The sequence below is a fragment of the Haliaeetus leucocephalus genome, unplaced genomic scaffold, assembly GCF_000737465.1.
Source record: "Haliaeetus leucocephalus isolate CR32 unplaced genomic scaffold, Haliaeetus_leucocephalus-4.0 Scaffold240, whole genome shotgun sequence".
In the NCBI taxonomy this organism is placed as follows: Eukaryota; Metazoa; Chordata; class Aves; order Accipitriformes; family Accipitridae; genus Haliaeetus; species Haliaeetus leucocephalus.
This window is the reverse complement of record NW_010972676.1, coordinates 8,130,017-8,148,204: the sequence shown is the minus strand read 5'-3', so window position 1 is coordinate 8,148,204 and position 18,188 is coordinate 8,130,017. Positions and strand designations below refer to the sequence as shown.

Sequence of the window (18,188 nt, the reverse complement as noted above, 5' to 3'; positions counted from 1 at the left end):
ATTCCAATGTTTGCTGCTATGCCAGGTTTCTTCAGAATCACATTGCCCTCTGGGCATGCAAGGGTAGCCAAATCTTTTGCCTTAAAAATCATCTAAGTGGATAATATGTCCAGTTGACAATATTTGATGAAGTGATTGTTGTCTGTTGCATATTGATAAATCCATAAATTTTTAATTTTTAGGGAGGATATGCATATATTGAGCCATGTGGGGGACAGGATTGTTCAGTTTGTCGGTGCTTTCCAGAAAAAGGATCAAGAGTAAGTGATGATTAGAACTAATGATAATTACAGTTGTAAATACTGTTCATTTTGTGCACGTTGCTGTTCTTTAAAATCAATATGGTTGACATAAATCAATATTCAGACATAACTAAGTCTGAATATAGCAGACTAGCATAATTCTCTCACTAGTATGCAGTACAGCTATCATCAAAGAAAGTTAAGATTTTTTTGTAAACAAGTTTGCTTGTAAATCAGGTTTGTAATAATTGTGCCTTTTTTGTTAAGGATTCTTTGAGATCAATCTAGTAGTTAGACGAAGGTCATTCTTAATATATTAAATTTAGAAATCTATGCTTGTTTTCTACTAAGAGGTTGGTTAAAAGAGCATGTCTGTGCCATTTACTAGTTTTATGAGAACTTAGGTGTTTCTTATTTGGGTTAGGTGATCCTGGAAAAGCTTGCAGACTTTTTATTTTAATAGCTTAAGGCACTAAGTATAAGAAATAAATCTGAATTGTCTTTGCCTTACAAATAATTGTAAAACATTGAATGAAGCCAAGGCATTTTCATATTATACATTAAAATTAGTAACTGTGCATGTTGCTATTTGTTAATTGAAATATGGTCTAGTGATGACTAGTTTATCTTGACTGTTCTTTCTCAAAATACATATTTATACAGTGATAGCAAACAATTTAAATGTTACATGAGGAAAGGACTTAGATACATGCCCTGATTAGTGAACAACTGAAAAATTGTCAGTTTAGTGACGGAAATTGTTTTCTTTCAAAGTACTGATGTTAAAGTTTAGGGTTAGAAAGCTTGAACATGGTGGATCAGTTTTTGGAAGAGGTGCATGCCCCATATTTTTGTGTACAACCAGAATTGCTACAAAAGCAAGACACACCTTACCCTTCCTCTGCTTCTGCAGTTAGCTGCCTGCTTTGCTGTGTCATGATCACTGCTCTGGTGTCCTTGGATCCTATCCTAATCCTCCAGGATTATGTCTATACCGAAGTCCCCCATGCTGTAGGATTTTCATAATAGGGGCCTAGGATGCGTCTATCTCTGTAACACTGTGTTAACAAAAGGGCATCCCAGGAAAAGTATTTTGACTAGCAGCATTGCAGTGTCTCTCAGCACTACTGAATAGACTGTTTTGGATACCAAAAACCTGATCTGAAGTGCCATTTAAAAACAACTGACTTTGAAACTATAGGAAATTTCCCTGATTCTGGTTCTCTCTCAGTAGCCTGGAAGTTCTGAATTACATGCCAGTGAATAATATCAGTGAATAATAAATACTGCAGTCATTATGGCTGTTTCCCAAGCTGTCCTCCCCACCACAGGTAAACTGAACTATGATTTGTGCATTTGCAGTTAGTTTTCTAAATAATTCCAAGGATCTGGACCTAAGTGCCAAATAGAAGTGTAATAAAAATTTCAAAATAAATTCAATGTCATTATGCAAATGTAAGTCTGAGAATTTTCTGAAACAGCTCTGAAATACGTATGCACACTGATGGATAAAGTCTCTCCAATGTAATATAAATTTATATTTCATGCAATCATTTCTATTAATCAATATGCAAGAAATAGAAGTAGTTATCAGACCCTACATGAAATATGGCTTAACTAAACACCACTTCAGGTAGATTGTTGCAAATATTTTCTATACCAATGTGTGGTGATGAATTATTTTCTATAGGATTACTTAATCTTTTTTTCATCCTGTTGATTTCTATACCTTGCTGTGTTCTGCCTTTACACTCTGACACACTAACTTTGCTTTCCTAGCTTTTGTGGAGACTACCCATTACAAAATAAAAGATTTGTTTACCTTATTTTAGCTTCCCAGAATGCAAAACATCTGCTTTATCTACTTTTCTGTCTGAATCCTGCTCCCAGGCTGGTTCCTCAGAGTTTTGCGTCTTCCTCAATCCTCTCTTTAAAGTGCAAGAAATAAATGATTATTGAAAGCATCTGGCATTGTACAGTTTGCAAGCCTAAAATTTCAGAAATGTACAGCTATTATTTAATAAAATAATCCTTCTCTGTAGAGAAGTTAAGGGCAATAGTATAAATTTGGTTGCCTAGCACCATATTTGTTCCTTTTTCACTCTTTAGCACAGGCTAGCTGTCAAAATTAAGGATGAGCTGGCCCCCTCAGCAAACATTTGCTGAAAGCACAAAAAGATTCTAGAAAATTCATGTACTTGCTGGCAAAAGGCAGTCGTACAATAATCTCATCCAGCCCAGCTGGAAAGCCAACCTTACAGCAGCCCTCAAAGTTAACAAGTCTTTATTCAGCTCTGCTAAACCAACTGCAATATCAGGGACTTCTGCAGAGGCTGAATGAGAAAGGCGGCATCTGAGTGAGCTATATCAGTATATGTATTGAGTTACATTGATATACTTAGACCAGTCCACCTATTTTTTGTTTTTATGTTTTAATCTTTTTTACCACAGGGAGTCAGATGTAGGGTATTCCCTTCATGGTCTTCCATTGAACATGGTAATCTAAGATTTACAGGGGAGCAAGGGCAAACTGTCTCATTGTACTGCTAAGGTATCATCTCTGTTAGAAACACACAAGGTCAGACCTATTATGAATTGATTAAACATGTTATTGAAAGTCTTCCAAGAGCTGCAACCAAATTCTTCATTAGACTAGCTGGAACATGACCATTTGTATGTTATTCTGAATCTTTGTTGTTGGCTGAATACTTCCAAATAGAGTTCCAGTTTCAATGGAATGTTACCTCCCCTAAAAAGTGCACTGGGGGAGAAGCTATTTAGCAAAGTGCATTATTTGTAATACGCCTGGTGGAATGTATAGGAATTATTATCCATAGGAAAGATACTCGTATCATAATGTAGACTTTGTGCTAGATAGATGTCATAGGTCCAACTTGCAAGTGATAGTTTAACATCTGAATAAGGACCTAAGCAGTTTGTTTCACGCATTGCTAATGGTCACTTCCCTACATCATTCTCCACACACTGGTGAAAAGAAGATTTTTAGAGAAGTCAGAATATCTATCTGCTGATAAAACAGCAGTTGTATAGTTTCAAAGTTAAGGTGTGCCCATCTGATAAGGATTTCACTTTGTCAGCAGACTGTGAGGAAAATATTGTTGCTAGTTTCATTTGAGGGATTTTTGTTTACATGTAAAACACTATGAGAGGTATTTGATGACATTGCTGTTTTACAGATTTTAGAATGTTACCTTCCTTTTTAGACTTTCAGTGGAAGCATTGCCCACTGGACAGTTAGCTAGCAAAGTGAACAAATAGGTTATTTCTATGTTTGGAGCAGACTTATAGTCAATCCATAACAAAGTTTCTACTAAAATTACAGTAGAACAAAAGTCTTAGAGCTGATATAAATCAGCTTTGTTTATTTGTAATTACTAGTGACAAGTGAAGTGTGTTCACATTTTGTAAAACTAAAAACATTGTAAGCTGCATATGACATAACTGTAGCCCTTATCCTTAATGTCTCTCCACTAAAATAGTAAAAAACCTAGGGTAATAAGAGAATAGACACCTAAAATTAAACTCCTAAATGTATTTACATTTATGAGTTAAGTAGAATGGCTGTCAGGAGCGTAATATACTCTGAAGTTTCCATAGGAAAGTAGGACCTCAAATCTTGCCCTACTGTCTTTGGCATAATGACCTTTCTTTCTATCCACTTTTTTGAATGCAGTCTAAGTATGATTAGTTAAAGCTGTGGTTACCAGGACAGTGTAAGAAAACTGTGCAGCTGACTGTGAATGCAACAGAAATTAAGACTTTGCCTTCTAGTTGGCCACTTGAAAATCTTTTAAATGTCAACATAGGAAGCCTTCTTCATTGTAAGTGGACAAGATAATTGAGCTTTTAGCTAGAGAAAAGATGACCATGGGAGTAAGAAAAGGGAAACTGCCATGGCCATACTTGAATATATTGAAATTGGGCAAGTTGGAAGAAAAGTAGAAGCAAATAGCTGAACTTATATTTAATATTTATATAAAACCAGTATACTTATGCATTGGTTGCTGTATTGGGTTTTAGAGGAGCTTGTGTACCTGTCGTTTTTTCTCTCAACCTTAGATAACTCTGTGCTATAAATAGATTTGTGTTACTATTCATTAGCAAGAAATCACTGAAAAACATTCTAGTCACTATTTCTAGCAGTATATCCCATTCTGATATCATTACAGTTGTCCACATCACAATGAAAGTTCGACTTCTGTTTAATTGGGATTACAGGCTTGTTGGAATTAGTTTTATATTATACTGTTTATCTCTTGATCTCATGTCACAACTCAAAAGGACTCTTTCTTCCATAGGACACCCTTAAAATGTGCCATTAAATCTCTGTGCATACTGTGTGCTACTGTACATATTCATTTAAGAACTATAGAACAGATGAGGGGAGAAAGTCATTAGTGAAAGTATACATGCTAGTAAGCATCCAACATGATTTTTAGTGCCAGTCTGGAACAACTGAGACTTTCTCCTGCCTCTTCTATCCCACTCAAGGTCTTCTAGTAGGCAGTTGCAGTCAATGTTTTTAATCAGAGGCAAAGAGCAACTTCATTGTTTCAGATTTTTTTCCCCTCTTCCTCTTTGGTCTCATATAAAGTCCGTGATTTTAATTTTCTCCTGATATGTCCAATAAACAGTGAAACCTTTCCTCCATTTCCTCCTCTTTCTCTAACTTGGGAAGTTGCTTCCTTGATAACTCTTGCAGTATTGTATCAGAGGCCTCAAAAAATGCTGGCTGCTCTAACAGAATTTAGATAGTTAAAAAAATGTTTGCAGTTAGCACCGACCAATTGTAAACCTGTCCTGTGCCGACCCCGGAGTTTGATCCCATTCAATTCCTTTGGCTTTGTTTATAGAGTTAAGTAGATTTAGAAAGCAAGCGTCTATTCATGACCCAACCTGATCTAGCTTCTATGAGATCATGTGAAATGCCTGGAGCAAAGTGAACAATAAATATAACTCAGCAAGACCGACGTTCGTTCTTTTGCAGATGAAGTGAGTGGCCTATTTTCATACTAGTGTAGGAGAGACCCTAGCAGACAGAAAACTGAGAGGAAGGTCTCACATTTTCTGGCATATGAGGTGTAAGGAGTAAGCATTCACAAGAGATGCTAAGACAGTTGGTTGTCACAGGTAAGTTAGAAAGTCAGCTGATGTATACTTCAGGGCAGTAGGGTAAGAATGGTTAACTCTATAGTAGGTCTGTCTTCTGGCATCACTTCTCTTGTAATATCTCCCTAGTAGACCTGTGGGTTAACTGAGTCCAATTTACAGCACAGCGTAAACATAGTTAAGATTCACTAACTGGGAAACTGTGCAAATTCTGTTTGGTTTGGGGAGTAAGAGGCATTTATTAAATAACACTTTTTTGCATGTCAGTATGCAATGGCAGTCTGTCATTCACAGGGAATATCCAGCACTTGTATTTGAATTTTCAAGCTGCACACTCAGGAAATGAAAACGTAAAATCAATCTATTTGATCTCAAATACATGTGCTTAGTTGAATCCCCTGTAAAAGATGTATGCACACTAGCATCTGATGAAACCCAGATCTCTCCCACTATTTGCCTCATACTAGTTGATAATTTTTCACAGTGTATTAGCTATGATACAGTTTTAAAATAGAAGATTCCTGAGACCGGTTATTCATGAGGCCCCCTAAATCTATATCTGAAGCAGATCACACTTTTTTTTATAGCTGGGCAGAGCAGTAGGCAGTTCTCTGGCTCTAGAAGTTAGGATATGTACTGGTAGGGAATGGAGCCTCCTTACTGGAATGTGGAATAGGAACAGGATCACTCCATTCTCCTCACTGTAAGGTCTCTTTGAGGCTGTTGTCATATACAATGTCCAGCTATAGCATCTGTAAATTAGCATTTCTCATATTAGACATATTTCCAAATTTTTCAAAAGTTTTGATCTTGTTAAGTTATTCCTTCTTTTGTTCCTGAGCATCTTTCTTTCCTCAATACTTTTGGTTCCCCTGTCCCACCACACTAAAAATAGTGTTTTTCTCAGTTGCTGCAGATTGGCAAGCTTTTCCACATCAGACAAGACAAAACTCTACAAAATCATTCTTTTTCATATATTTGAATCAACCAAAAATTGCCAACCAGTGACTTGTTTCACTAAAATTAATCAGAGCAAAAGTTAATTTTATTCTATTAGCTAATCTGATGTAATTATTTGTGGTCTAAAATGCTCTATTTGCAGCTCTCTGCTTTCAAGCATTAACAGTGTTTCTTAGAGTTTCAGTGCCAAATTATGTATTGTTCAGTGTTTTAACACAGTAGTGACACCCACTGGCTTAAAGGATACTTTTTCTTTTCTTGGTTCCACAGGGTTAAAACACAAAACAAAGTAAACTGTGAAAAATATTTTCAGCATTTCAGTGGAATTTGTTGTGCTTCACTGAAGTATCACTGTGAATACTAAGCGCCATCATCAGGTACTATGTTCTTGTAGCATATTGGATCATTGAAAAATATCATGAAAGAGCACAGAATTTTCCAGTAGTTTGCAGCATGATCCAGATGCTGAGAAAAGTCAAGCACTAAGAGTTACTATTGCATTTAATTTGGCTCAAAATCTGACTATAAAAAACAAGTTATTTAATACTGAAAAGTAGTTATGTGATCTACTGTTTCTGAACAAACTGAGAATAAAGTCCATGCCATATACTAGTCTGACCCTCACTCACTGCTTAACCCACAGTCACAGGAAAAATTGCTCTATTAAGGACAAGAGAGTGGATTTAATGCCAAGTTGTGTGCTTTCTCAGATTTTCTCATCTTGATAGAGTTAATATTTAGAAGGTTTATTTTGGAGCCTTGACTTACAGTGAAAATGGTTTTGGTCCCAGTCCTACACAGTTACAGTGGAGCAGTGGAAACTTTCCAGAATGGACACCCCTACGAGCCCTGGAAGCTGTGGCTTTGCTGTGTGATAGACCTGCTCTTCCAAAAGGGGAGAGGACTTGGGTGGAGCTTAGAGTAGCAGCAGATGCTCCCACCTCACTAAGCAAATTACAAAAGAAAACATCTGTCTCCAAATGCCTTTGTGTGCACTCCTTCCTTGCCCCCAAACTGCTCTACTTTCCTCCCTTTCTCTGTCTTGCTCCTGGTAAAATGAGAAGGACTGGTAACAAGCCAGAGTCTAGTGCAGAATGAAAAAGGGCACTGTATTATTTGCCTACAGTCTGATTCTGTGGAGTTGCTGGGCATTTTCATTTTTGTTCATGTGAAGTGAAGTAAATGCATTTCACATATCACTGGTACATCCACATAGCTTGTAACATAGGGTACTGTCCTAATTGAAGGCAGTAACTGGACTTCTTTTGACTTTATTGATAATGAGAAGCAAGACAGAATTCACTATATTAGCATGAACTAGATTTTTGATTTCCAATTAAGACTCCTTCAAAACATTGTGCTTTCAGACAATTACATGCTCAGGGCCCTCTAAAAATCAGTGTCTCAGGCAATGAAAAAAAGTAATTCCAAATAACCTTGGCCATTGCCTTTTGCAAACAGTATTAAATGCTTTGCTGCATGATTCTCAAGTATTTGCAGTCTTAGTCTTAGGAAGCATACTTAATTAAAAAAAATATAGTCTTGTTTTGTCAAAAGTCAGTTTCTTACTGCAGGTCAAGCCCAGGATATGCTAAAATAACAGACCATAGTCTTGGCATGGGTAGTTCCTGACCTAGACAATTAACAAGGCATTGAAATCCTAAAGGAATTTATTGGCATCAGATGGCAGAGCAGGCATAATATTCTGTTCATTTTAACTGAGCTAATTTGTCATTTCCACATGAGCATGACTACCTTCATCCTCTTTATTTGTACAGCTGTCCTGAGACTGTAATGCTGTGGTAGTCACATTGGATGGGCACAAATAATAGATGTGATAATGGATGTTATGACATGGTATCAGTTTGGTCTTAACAAAGCTCCCAGTCATTATCAGTCTTTGAGCTGAAAGAAAGAGAGACAATCCACCAGCTTCACATGGCATGCTAAAGTTGTATCAGCTGTCAAACCTATTGTGAATTCTGGATTCAGTGACTCTGTTTTATGACTTCACTGCCTCCTACCGAAGACATAAACTGTGGAGTCAATTAAATTCACAGGGTAGCAACTAATGAAGACATTTTATCAGCCTAAAGGACTACACATCCTGGAAGTGTTTATTGGTTAATTATGATGGATATTTACCACAGAATTCATACAGTGTCTTAGCTTTTTTTTGAGTACTATAAAAATCATGTCTATTCAACTGTCCAAAGGATATAACATGATTTGAAAATTTTCTCTTTCAACTCATGAATGCAGAGTGTACACACTATGAATTGAAAATATTAAAGTTGCTGCAGAAACTTGTCAACAAAATGCATTGTTAAGACAAAGGCATTGGAGTATTAGTGAGAAACATCTATGCATTTTTTTTCCTGCTGATGGTTGTTGCATTTTGCATGGTAACAGCTATTTCAGTGTACTAATAAAACGTACTGCTTCCAGCAGAGTGGATGGTTCAAACAGTTGTATTTTACTATATTATTAGTCTCATTCATTTCACTTTTCTTATACTCAAAATTATGCTTTAATTAAAATGGTCATCCAGTCTTTTTTTAATCAAGTATTTAAAGGGTGTAATAGCTGCTTTAAGAGTACTAAATGAATAAATTTGGTTTTGCAACTGAGAACGCGCAAGGCACTGCCAATAGACAGGCTACAATTGTTCATGCAAATACTCAAACACCCAGAATCCTGGCTGTCCATTCATTGTTAACAAGGATGCAGAATCAGCAGATTTTAAGACTAGTAGCCCTTAATTTGCATAATATTTTACACTGCTCAAATTATGGTATCAAGAAAATTGTAACTGTTGCTGAAGACAACATACTGATTCTGCCCTGGAATTTTTGCCAGTGACTTCACTGGAAGCAGGACCAAGGTTTAAGTGGGAGGGGCCAGTAAAGACAAATGGAACATGAATTGTATGAGGATACTTTTTCAGGTAGTCCTTATTTCTAAGTGTAGGACTTATTTTCCTAGCTTCTGGAGTAAATTCCTGTTCATAGCTTCAGGCCAGTGGTGATCCAGTCCTACCTCCAGTAGAGCATAAGCCTATAGTATTTCCTGTTCCAAGCATGTAGTAAGTTACCTTCTCATTACTCTGTTTCTTTGCTGGTTTGATTGGATGATGCGTACCATACATTTCTTCACTTCATGTCTGACTGTCAAATCACGCTGATTTTACTGACATATTTTAAAAGACAAATAGAGAATAAAAAGAGATTTAGGTCCCTGCTTGCAATGCACAAGATAAGATGTTCTTCGGACAGTTTCAGTCCTTGAAATGTTTACACTGAGAAGCATGCAGTTCAGTTCTATTGCTTCAACATAATTTGACTCCTGAAGCTAACCTATCTGCTTAAAATCACCTTTGATTTCTGTCATTTTTTTTTCCCTTCAATCCAGTCATAGAAATAAACATATGGTCTGTCACATCTGTGAATGGAGGTTGTACTGAAATATCCTTTGCTGCCCTCAAGTGGCCTTAGAGCCATATGCTTTTCTCGGGAATGCATAGGGCTCCATTTTGCTCTCTTTTTTAATAATGTGGTATAATTGATTTGATGAATTCTGAGAAGAAAGCAAAACACTTCAGTTGGGAAGCAAAACAAGTTATAGCTAAACAAAGATAACGATGCAGAATGAAAAAGATGAGTAGGAGAAATAGAGACCTGTAAATACGTAGATTTTGTGGGGTGAAAGTGTAGACAGCTCATGTGTGAAGTCTGATTAGAAAGCTTGCTTTATTCAGCACTTTGAATCTCTGATTTAATAGTTGTTTAGCAGCACAGAACAAAAACTGCAACAAATCCAAAACAACTCCACACCAATGCTACAGACTGAAAAATCGAGTTGGCATAGGAAGTATTTTTGCTTCAGGAGAATATATATTACCTTGCAAAAGTTAGTAGAAATCCATGGAGACGGTCTGTATGGCACTGTAGGTACAGATACTCGATTTAGAGCTATACATAGATAAATGGCATTCTGCAACCTCCCAAAGCATTGTAACACAATCTGTTAAAATTGGTACTTTATGCAAATATGTTGGCTAGTAACTATCATTTTTCTCTGCAGGGAACTTCACAACTTTTAAATAAGGCATTAATATCTGAGAATGGTAATGGAAGATATGTGAGCTAGAAATACTTAAGATAATTAGCATATAGTGTGACTTAAAGAGGAAACTCTCTTGATTTGTTCTGACTGCGTACAAAGTCCCTTTGTCTAAAATGAGCTATCACTTCTCTGGTGGCAAAAATATGATGCTCAGTGGAGTCTAATGCTTGCAGAACGTACTACTTACTTACATTGGTAGAGCCAGGAAGACTTGCAGTTTATCCCAGGCATCTCAGAGAGGTGCTGCTGGAAACCTGATGAAGGTGAAAAGAAATTATTGCCTTGAGCAAGTTGTTAAATTTGAGGGTCGTGTTCCTATAGCATCTAACGTATGGAACAGATCTGCAGGCTGTCAACAAACTGTTTTGAATCATGAGTATGTATACATTGTTAAGCCTTGTTTTATCCATACAGTCATCTCTGAAATGCTGCCTGCTGCGAGATTTACAGCAGTAGTCATTCAACTTCTTTGGACTCTTTTCAGGGTCAGCCTGGTGAGCTGGGAGCTCAAGGTCCGATTGGGTCCTTGGGATCTACAGGACCAGCTGGTCTGCCAGGGGAAAAAGGAAGGAGAGGTGAGAATGGGCAGCCTGGGCCAGCTGGAGAAAAAGGTGATAAGGTAGGAAACACCATTGACGTAGTATGTAATGTTAAATATTGGCAAGTGAAACAGAACCTGAATGATCAAAAATCATTTGCCAAACTATACTCTTGCTCACACACCATTCTCACTAAAATTAATTACAGCTTTCTTGAAAAAATGTTTTGGGGGATTTTTGCTGTGGATTGCAAAATGAGAATTGTCAGAAGACATAAAATGAAACAGACCTTGTCTCTGATTGTTGTATACCATGTCATCCTCCTTAACCTCAAAGAGGGCTGTGGGAGGAATGTGGAACTGGAGGGAGGAGTATGGTGCTTTTAAAAGTGCTGTACACTAAACAGAATTTTATTACCACTTACGGAGTATAAATTGCAGTTCAGGTCCATATCTTTCATAGCTGTACAATCCCTATGCTTGGCTCTTGGTAATTTATATTAGTTTTAATGGTCTAATTTCATTGATCTCAGTGGATGACTGAAATCACTAATATCAGTATATAGCACACCTGAAATGTAAGCACTGTAAATAGAAATTGTGCTGCTGGTATTATCAAAACAGGAGCAGGGTTGTGAAATTACGTACAGATTTGTTTTGTAAGTTATAGGCAACATTCCCTTCTCTGTCATTTTGTAATCTTTGGAGTATGAGTTAGACATTTGTCCTGTACTGTACCATTTGTTACATGGGTAGCTATTGGCACTAGCCTCCTGCTAAGCCCATATATATTTTTTCAGATATTTATTTCTGACAATTACAGCTTTTGATTCATATTTCAAACAAACAAGACTGTTTCTTATTTCTTGCTATATAGTATCACATATTCTTGTTTTTCATTCTTTTTAAGAGTTAATGACCTCAGCAACTTTGGTTTTTTCATGTCACCTGTCTTTAGGGCCCGACTGGAGTCCCAGGATTTCCTGGTTTAGATGGTGTTCCTGTACGTATTGAATGAATATTGCTTTATAAAAATTACAGTTTCTATAAAGTCATAGCAAGTCCTCTAACAGAATAATACACTTGATAAATTTGTTTGGCTTTATACCTATTAATACCATATCACCTACAGAATTACATATTTTGCAAAAATTTAAAATAGCCAGGTTAACTTCAACTGTGTTTATTATTGATAAACTCCACAAAATCCCAATGAGGTAAGTACATAATTTTCATGCAAGAGTTGGGCAGTGAAGGTAGAGGCTAGCCCATGTCTGTGTACTATGTGTCAGTACTAGGATTAAAAACAATTGAGTTTATTTTCTCAGGCTCTATAGCAGGCTGTATTCTGCTTGCTACATTCTTAACATCTCTGAAAGTATCTCAAATGATGTACTGTTTTTGGTTCAAACATTCTGATTTTTGCTTGTAATCCTTTTGCAGGCAATAAAAGAAACCACTGTGTCCAATAATTTTAACCTGAATAGGGACTGAAGAAGGAAAGTGGGTCCTAAATATATCTTTATAAGCATGTGATTATAGATTTTTCTGAATGTCTTCTTCAGCGTGGAAATGGGTCTGGTGAAAGAAAGATATTATCTCTTAGATACAGTATTTTGAAAAATGCTGTTTATTAGAACTGAATTCCTATGCTGTTATTAGTTTCATATGGATCAAACAAAGTTAAAATGTTGAATTTTGAAAGTGAAAACAGAACCAGAAACTGAGTGGGTGTCTTAGCATCTGCTTGTCAGCTGTCCACACTTGACAATGGGATGATTGCCAGAATGTCTGTATAATGTAGAGGTCACAGGCCAAAATTTAGCACAAAAAAAGAAGTACTCCCAAGAAATGTGTATTCTTTTTATGAAAAAAGTTAATTAAAAAAGTGTCCACGAATTGGGATGAAGAACCTTAAAGACAGGAAGGAGGTAAAATTGACAAAAACATTTCAGCAAACAGCCAGGATACCTTCCTGATGATTTTTCAGACCCCTCCCCCCCCCAAAAAAATTGGGGTGAAAATTACTATTTGTTCCTTAGAAAAAGGTTTATTTCTGTGAAAATAATTTTTCCTCCAATGGAAAGATCATTCCAAGGGAAATCTCGCTATTTCTGTTGCTTGGTGTCTAATTTGCGGTAGAACTAACCCCTATCCGGATATTGGTTAGTTCTTGCCAGGTTAGAAAATCTTCCTCAATTCTTGAATGTATAGTCATAATCTTTGTGATTACTGTGTGCTTGAGTCAAGCTGTGTCCGGTTTTTCCTTGTTTTATCCTATCAATTAAAAAATGCAAGGCTGCTTGAGATGACTTTTGTATATTTCTTCAGCTTTTCTTTACAGCCACAAGAAAGATTATAGTTAGAGGGCTAGTCTGCTTTCTCTGAGAAGATAGCACATTACTTTTTGACTCAAGTGAGAGCTCGGTCTGGCCCTCTTAACCAGTGCTGTCCCTGTTATATTTGCTGTGCAAAGAAAAAGATATAAAATAACTTGCATCATTTGCTATACATGAAAAAATTTCTATTGATCACAATAGAAAACATTTCTAATGGAAAGAGTATGAAGCTGGGACCACTGTGAGATGCCCTCTGTTTCAGATCTGAGATATTTGTTTCTGAACTGTTCTGTTAATTTAAAAAGTAATTCCCTATTTATCATGGTGTATCTCTAATAAATATTAAACTGTCTTTCAGGGATTACCAGGAAGTGAAGGACCCAGGGGCAGGCGTGGTTTAGACGGCTGCAATGGTTCAAGAGGAGATCCAGGATTTCCAGGCGAAAATGGTTATATTGGACCAAGAGGTCCTTATGTATGTGAAAGGCATTCCTGCCGTCTATGAATACTGTATGTGTACATTTCCCACCCAAGCTAACAGCTCTTAAAATGAAAGGAGTTTTAGACTATGGCACTAGCTTTACACTGCACAATGAATTTCCAGGCCTTCTTACTAAGGTTAATGGGAGTGAAGGACACTTGGTGCCTTAACAGATTAAGTTTAAGCTTGAATGGGAAATAAGTTCCTATACCCTTGAAGTATATATGTCTACCTTGAGAGTTAAATTCTGCTTTGTTTCCCCAGTACGTAACCCCACACCAAAGCTAATACCATTTCATCGAAGTACAACTGAGAAGGAGTAGCTTGAAGCCATCGTAGCATTTATCAATACTTGAAATTTCTAAAAAGTCTTAATAGGAGGGACATACCTGAGGTGAATTAGCAATAACTGGAAGTTTCAACAAGTTAAATCCTGTAACACTTGAAGATTTTTAGTGGTTGATCACACAAGTGTATGTGCCACTTTTTACATATACCTATTCATGACTGCTCTGTGCACACCTAATCTTGCCTGGGTGTTTATCTGTATACATAGAAATAATTTCAGTTAAAATGTTTAAAATTAGCACTTTAATATCATTTACTTTTGCTGTTAAAATGGAAAGCATTTTAAAATTGTTTAAATAGTTGTGTTAGCAGTGCTCTTCCAATGAAGATAAAACACAGATTCATGTCAGTAAGGGATATAAATTACTGTAGCTCCAAAGAAATTTTGCTGAATGGATCTAGTCCCCAGTCTTTGACTTTCCATAGAAACAAGTTTTAGGTCTGAATGAGTAATTGTTGATTAGTTGGTCTAAGAGTGTCCCTGGAATTTTCTAATTAAAACAATAAAAACAACTGCAATTTACATGAAAAGTCAAATGTGTTTGGTAGGAGCTAAATAAGATGCTGATTCAGCCATAGGGAATCAAAAAATGTTCAGTGGGTGCCAGAGTTGAAAGATGTTATAAAAAATACAGCAATTAGAAAAAAACATACAATTTCAGTCTTGGACCTGTAATAAATGCTATGAAATACACAACCTGCTAAAAAACTTGATAATAACCTCATTTGTTATACCTCTCAAAGTAACCTATTAACCCTCCAAATGGTAAGATGACTTCTGCTCAAACTCTAATTTTACCTGTATTTTCTTATTATGGCTTTCAAAATAGAATTTTGCCTTTTGTAATTGGCCAAATGACATAAAGGAGAAATGAGACATAGGACAAATTATAGCATAAATCCTCCCAATTCCAGGAGCATGCTCTTTGACAGGCCTAGAAAAGTATTTACAACCTACAAAGAATGGGAGACAAAATAGGCATGTAGCCTTGAATATGCACACTAAAATTCCAGTGCAAATTAATTTAGCTACCCAGAAAAACCAGACATAGTAACCATATTTGCTTGTGTGCAAGAATGCTATTCCAACCTCTCTATGCACATTGCCTATTTCTAAATCAATTTGTTGCACCAAGTACCAACTTGACTATATATTACAGCTAACATTTTAATGTTATTCTTATTTATAATGTTGTTCTGTGTAATTTTAATTAACAGTGTACATACTCATCAGCTTTACTTCTGCTACCTTGTAGAATCTGTTTACCTCACCAATAAATTGGAAAAGAAAGTAGTTTCTATTATTTGTAAGCCCTTACCTAAGTCATGTAGAAGGTAACAAATTGAATCTAATAAAGATGTTTTATCATGCAAGAGAGCACATGTAAAATAACCAAATACAACTTCTGATGTGTTTAATGTGTTCCCTAGCAGCTGCTGTTTAACGTGTAATCTGCATCTAGTCTACTGTAGCTATATGCAGCTGCAGACAGCTGTAACTCTTCTTTTTATTCTACCATTCCAGGGATAAGTACTTTTCTTGTTTCATTCTGACTTCAGGATTTGAGCAGCCAGTGTATAATACCAGGAAAACAGTACAGTTTTAAAGTGGTTAAATTCCATGAAAAGCAGTATCCCATTTTATTGAAATAAATAGTTAAGTGGTTAAATGATATCCAGTACATTTAGATTTCAAGTGAGAAAACTTCAGAAATACTGTCTATTCTTTAGATATGTACATATCATGCACTTAACAGTCATTTGAGCGTTACAATTAAAATTTGCAAAAGCAATCATCTGTTCCTGCTAAGTCAGGTTGAGGTTTCAAGTGTGCTAAGATTGGCAAAGTTTTATAAGGGACTCCACAGCAAGTACCACAGGGACTTAGTTTTTTAAAAAACAGGGCCTTTAGGCATCAGATTATTTTTTTCATAGACTGTGAAACATATATCCTGATAGATGGAAATGTTGAAGATTACACATGTAACAGTCCATACTTTCAGCTTTTTAACTGTATGCAGAATCACACTAGATTCTTGTAAATCACAGCATGAACTTCTGGAGAAAGCAGAGTGCTAATACTTAAAGCCACTGACTCACGGAAAGAAAAGGTGGGCATATTGATATACTTGATACTAAGGTAATATTTGTGAAGATTGTAGAATACTGATGTACCCAAGAGCTAAGGAGCATCTAACAGAGCAGGAGTCCAGCAGCTGTGAGGAGCTGTTTTGCTCAACTGTACAGAAGGCAATTTTACTTTTAAGGGTCCTGTTAGATAAAAGAACTACAAAACGCTCATGCAGTAATAGTGGTTCTAGTGGATTACCTAGGGATGTATGGGCACCAGAAAAGCACAGCCTGAGAAATTGTCGTTCAGTCTCCATAGAAATGTTGGATATCAGTGAGTGGATCACATTTAAAAGACTTTTTTTCTTTGAAGGGAAATCCAGGACAAAAAGGAGAAAAAGGAAATCCAGTGTATGTTTCACATTTTGGAAAAGGACCTCCAGTAAGTATCTGATTGTGAAAAAAAATCATATCTTGTAGGAAAACATGTATGACAAATGTAATTGTTCTCATAACTCCTCACTGTTTAATAAAGCTTTGTGCAAAAAAAGATTAAAAGCAAATATACAACTGGAACAGCTTGTGATCTTAATAGCTATAAAGTTAGAAAATACCAACAACAAAGCTTGTAATGATGATTCATTTGCTAAATCATTGTCATTACAGGGAGACAGAGGTGATCCTGGACCCCCCGGCATGCCCGTAAGTACAGTGAGGGGGTTCTCTGCATGCGTTTTGTCCTGAAGATCTTTCAAGTTTTCCTTCTTAGTACAATAAAGAAATATTGGGGTTTCTTCCTGCCTGCCTTAAATAGCAAAATTCCTGAATGAGTCTAACAAACATCGAGTCCTTGTAGTCTGCCCCTGTGACCAGTTCATGCTGGCTGAAAAGGAGAAGAAACAGACCATACCCATCTGCATTAGCTGTTCATTGAGCAGTTGTTGCCCTGGTACTCACAGTCTGCAGAATATTTTCTCTGTTAAATTCAAGATGCATAGAGATGTGACACCTTCTTCAACATTATCTGGCGGATCTCCCAAGAACATGTAGCACACTAACATATTTTGGCCATAAAAACGTGAGAAGAAGAAAGAGTTTAATTTTCTTGCTGACTCACACTCTTAATGACTTTGGGTTCTTCTTATGCCCTTCAAAACAGTATTCACTGATGAACTGTATGAAGCCCCCACACTTGCACAATTACTGACAAAGTGTTCTTTCAATCCATTAATAACATATAACTGTGCGTTGTCCAGTATCTCTACAGTATTATCCAGAAACTGGTGCTGAGCTGCTCTAGTGACAGGTTTCAGACATGGTATAAGCTTCAGGCCACGGGTGGAATGCATTGGCCAGTATACTGAGTCCAAGTGATGCAGGCATTTTGGAGGGACTAGTTTTGTGGAGAAAATGGTAAGCTCTTGGTATTTTCACGAACAGACCTTTTGCCGTCTTTTCCAGGGACCTAGAGGGTCAAGAGGTACAACGGGCCCATCTGGATACCCAGGCCAACCAGGCTTGCCTGTAAGATCACCACAGTTATTTTCAGGATATACATAAATTTTGGTCTACCAATTTTAGAACTTGCCTTAATGTGAATAGAAATAATTTTTGAGGCAGATGATAAAAAGAGAGAGTTTTGCTTTACGTTACAAGTTTGGAAGTTCAGGAATTGGAGCATATGTTGTTCTTTCCCATGCCTGTGTGAACACGTTTCATCCTGGCAGTCTGTGGTCATGGTGGAATGCTGCTGGTGCGCTCTCCTTCTTCCCTTTCCCCAAGGCCACCTTGTGGGAGACAGGAAAGTGGGAAGTTGGAGTTCAGCTCTCCTGAAAGCAGTGACCAGGTGCAGTAAATTGCACTTTGGGATAGGTACATCCCAAGAGGAAATTCTGCCTCTAGGTGCTACTGGCAAGATGAGGTGATTTTCACAGCAAAGCTGCCTCTAAATCAGA

At 36.8% G+C, this 18,188-nt stretch overlaps 1 protein-coding gene across 1 annotated transcript in view; it reads left to right on the top strand.

Moving 5' to 3' along the window:
* Nucleotides 1-18,188, top strand: part of COL4A4 (collagen, type IV, alpha 4) — a 69,722-nt gene that overhangs the window by 3,541 nt on the left and 47,993 nt on the right. The window contains exons 3-9 of the mRNA XM_010568418.1: nucleotides 183-260; nucleotides 10,942-11,076; nucleotides 11,954-11,998; nucleotides 13,693-13,809; nucleotides 16,607-16,675; nucleotides 16,900-16,935; nucleotides 17,695-17,757. Of these exons, the coding sequence (XP_010566720.1) occupies nucleotides 183-260; nucleotides 10,942-11,076; nucleotides 11,954-11,998; nucleotides 13,693-13,809; nucleotides 16,607-16,675; nucleotides 16,900-16,935; nucleotides 17,695-17,757 (543 nt within the window). The remainder of the gene's footprint in view (nucleotides 1-182; nucleotides 261-10,941; nucleotides 11,077-11,953; nucleotides 11,999-13,692; nucleotides 13,810-16,606; nucleotides 16,676-16,899; nucleotides 16,936-17,694; nucleotides 17,758-18,188) is intronic.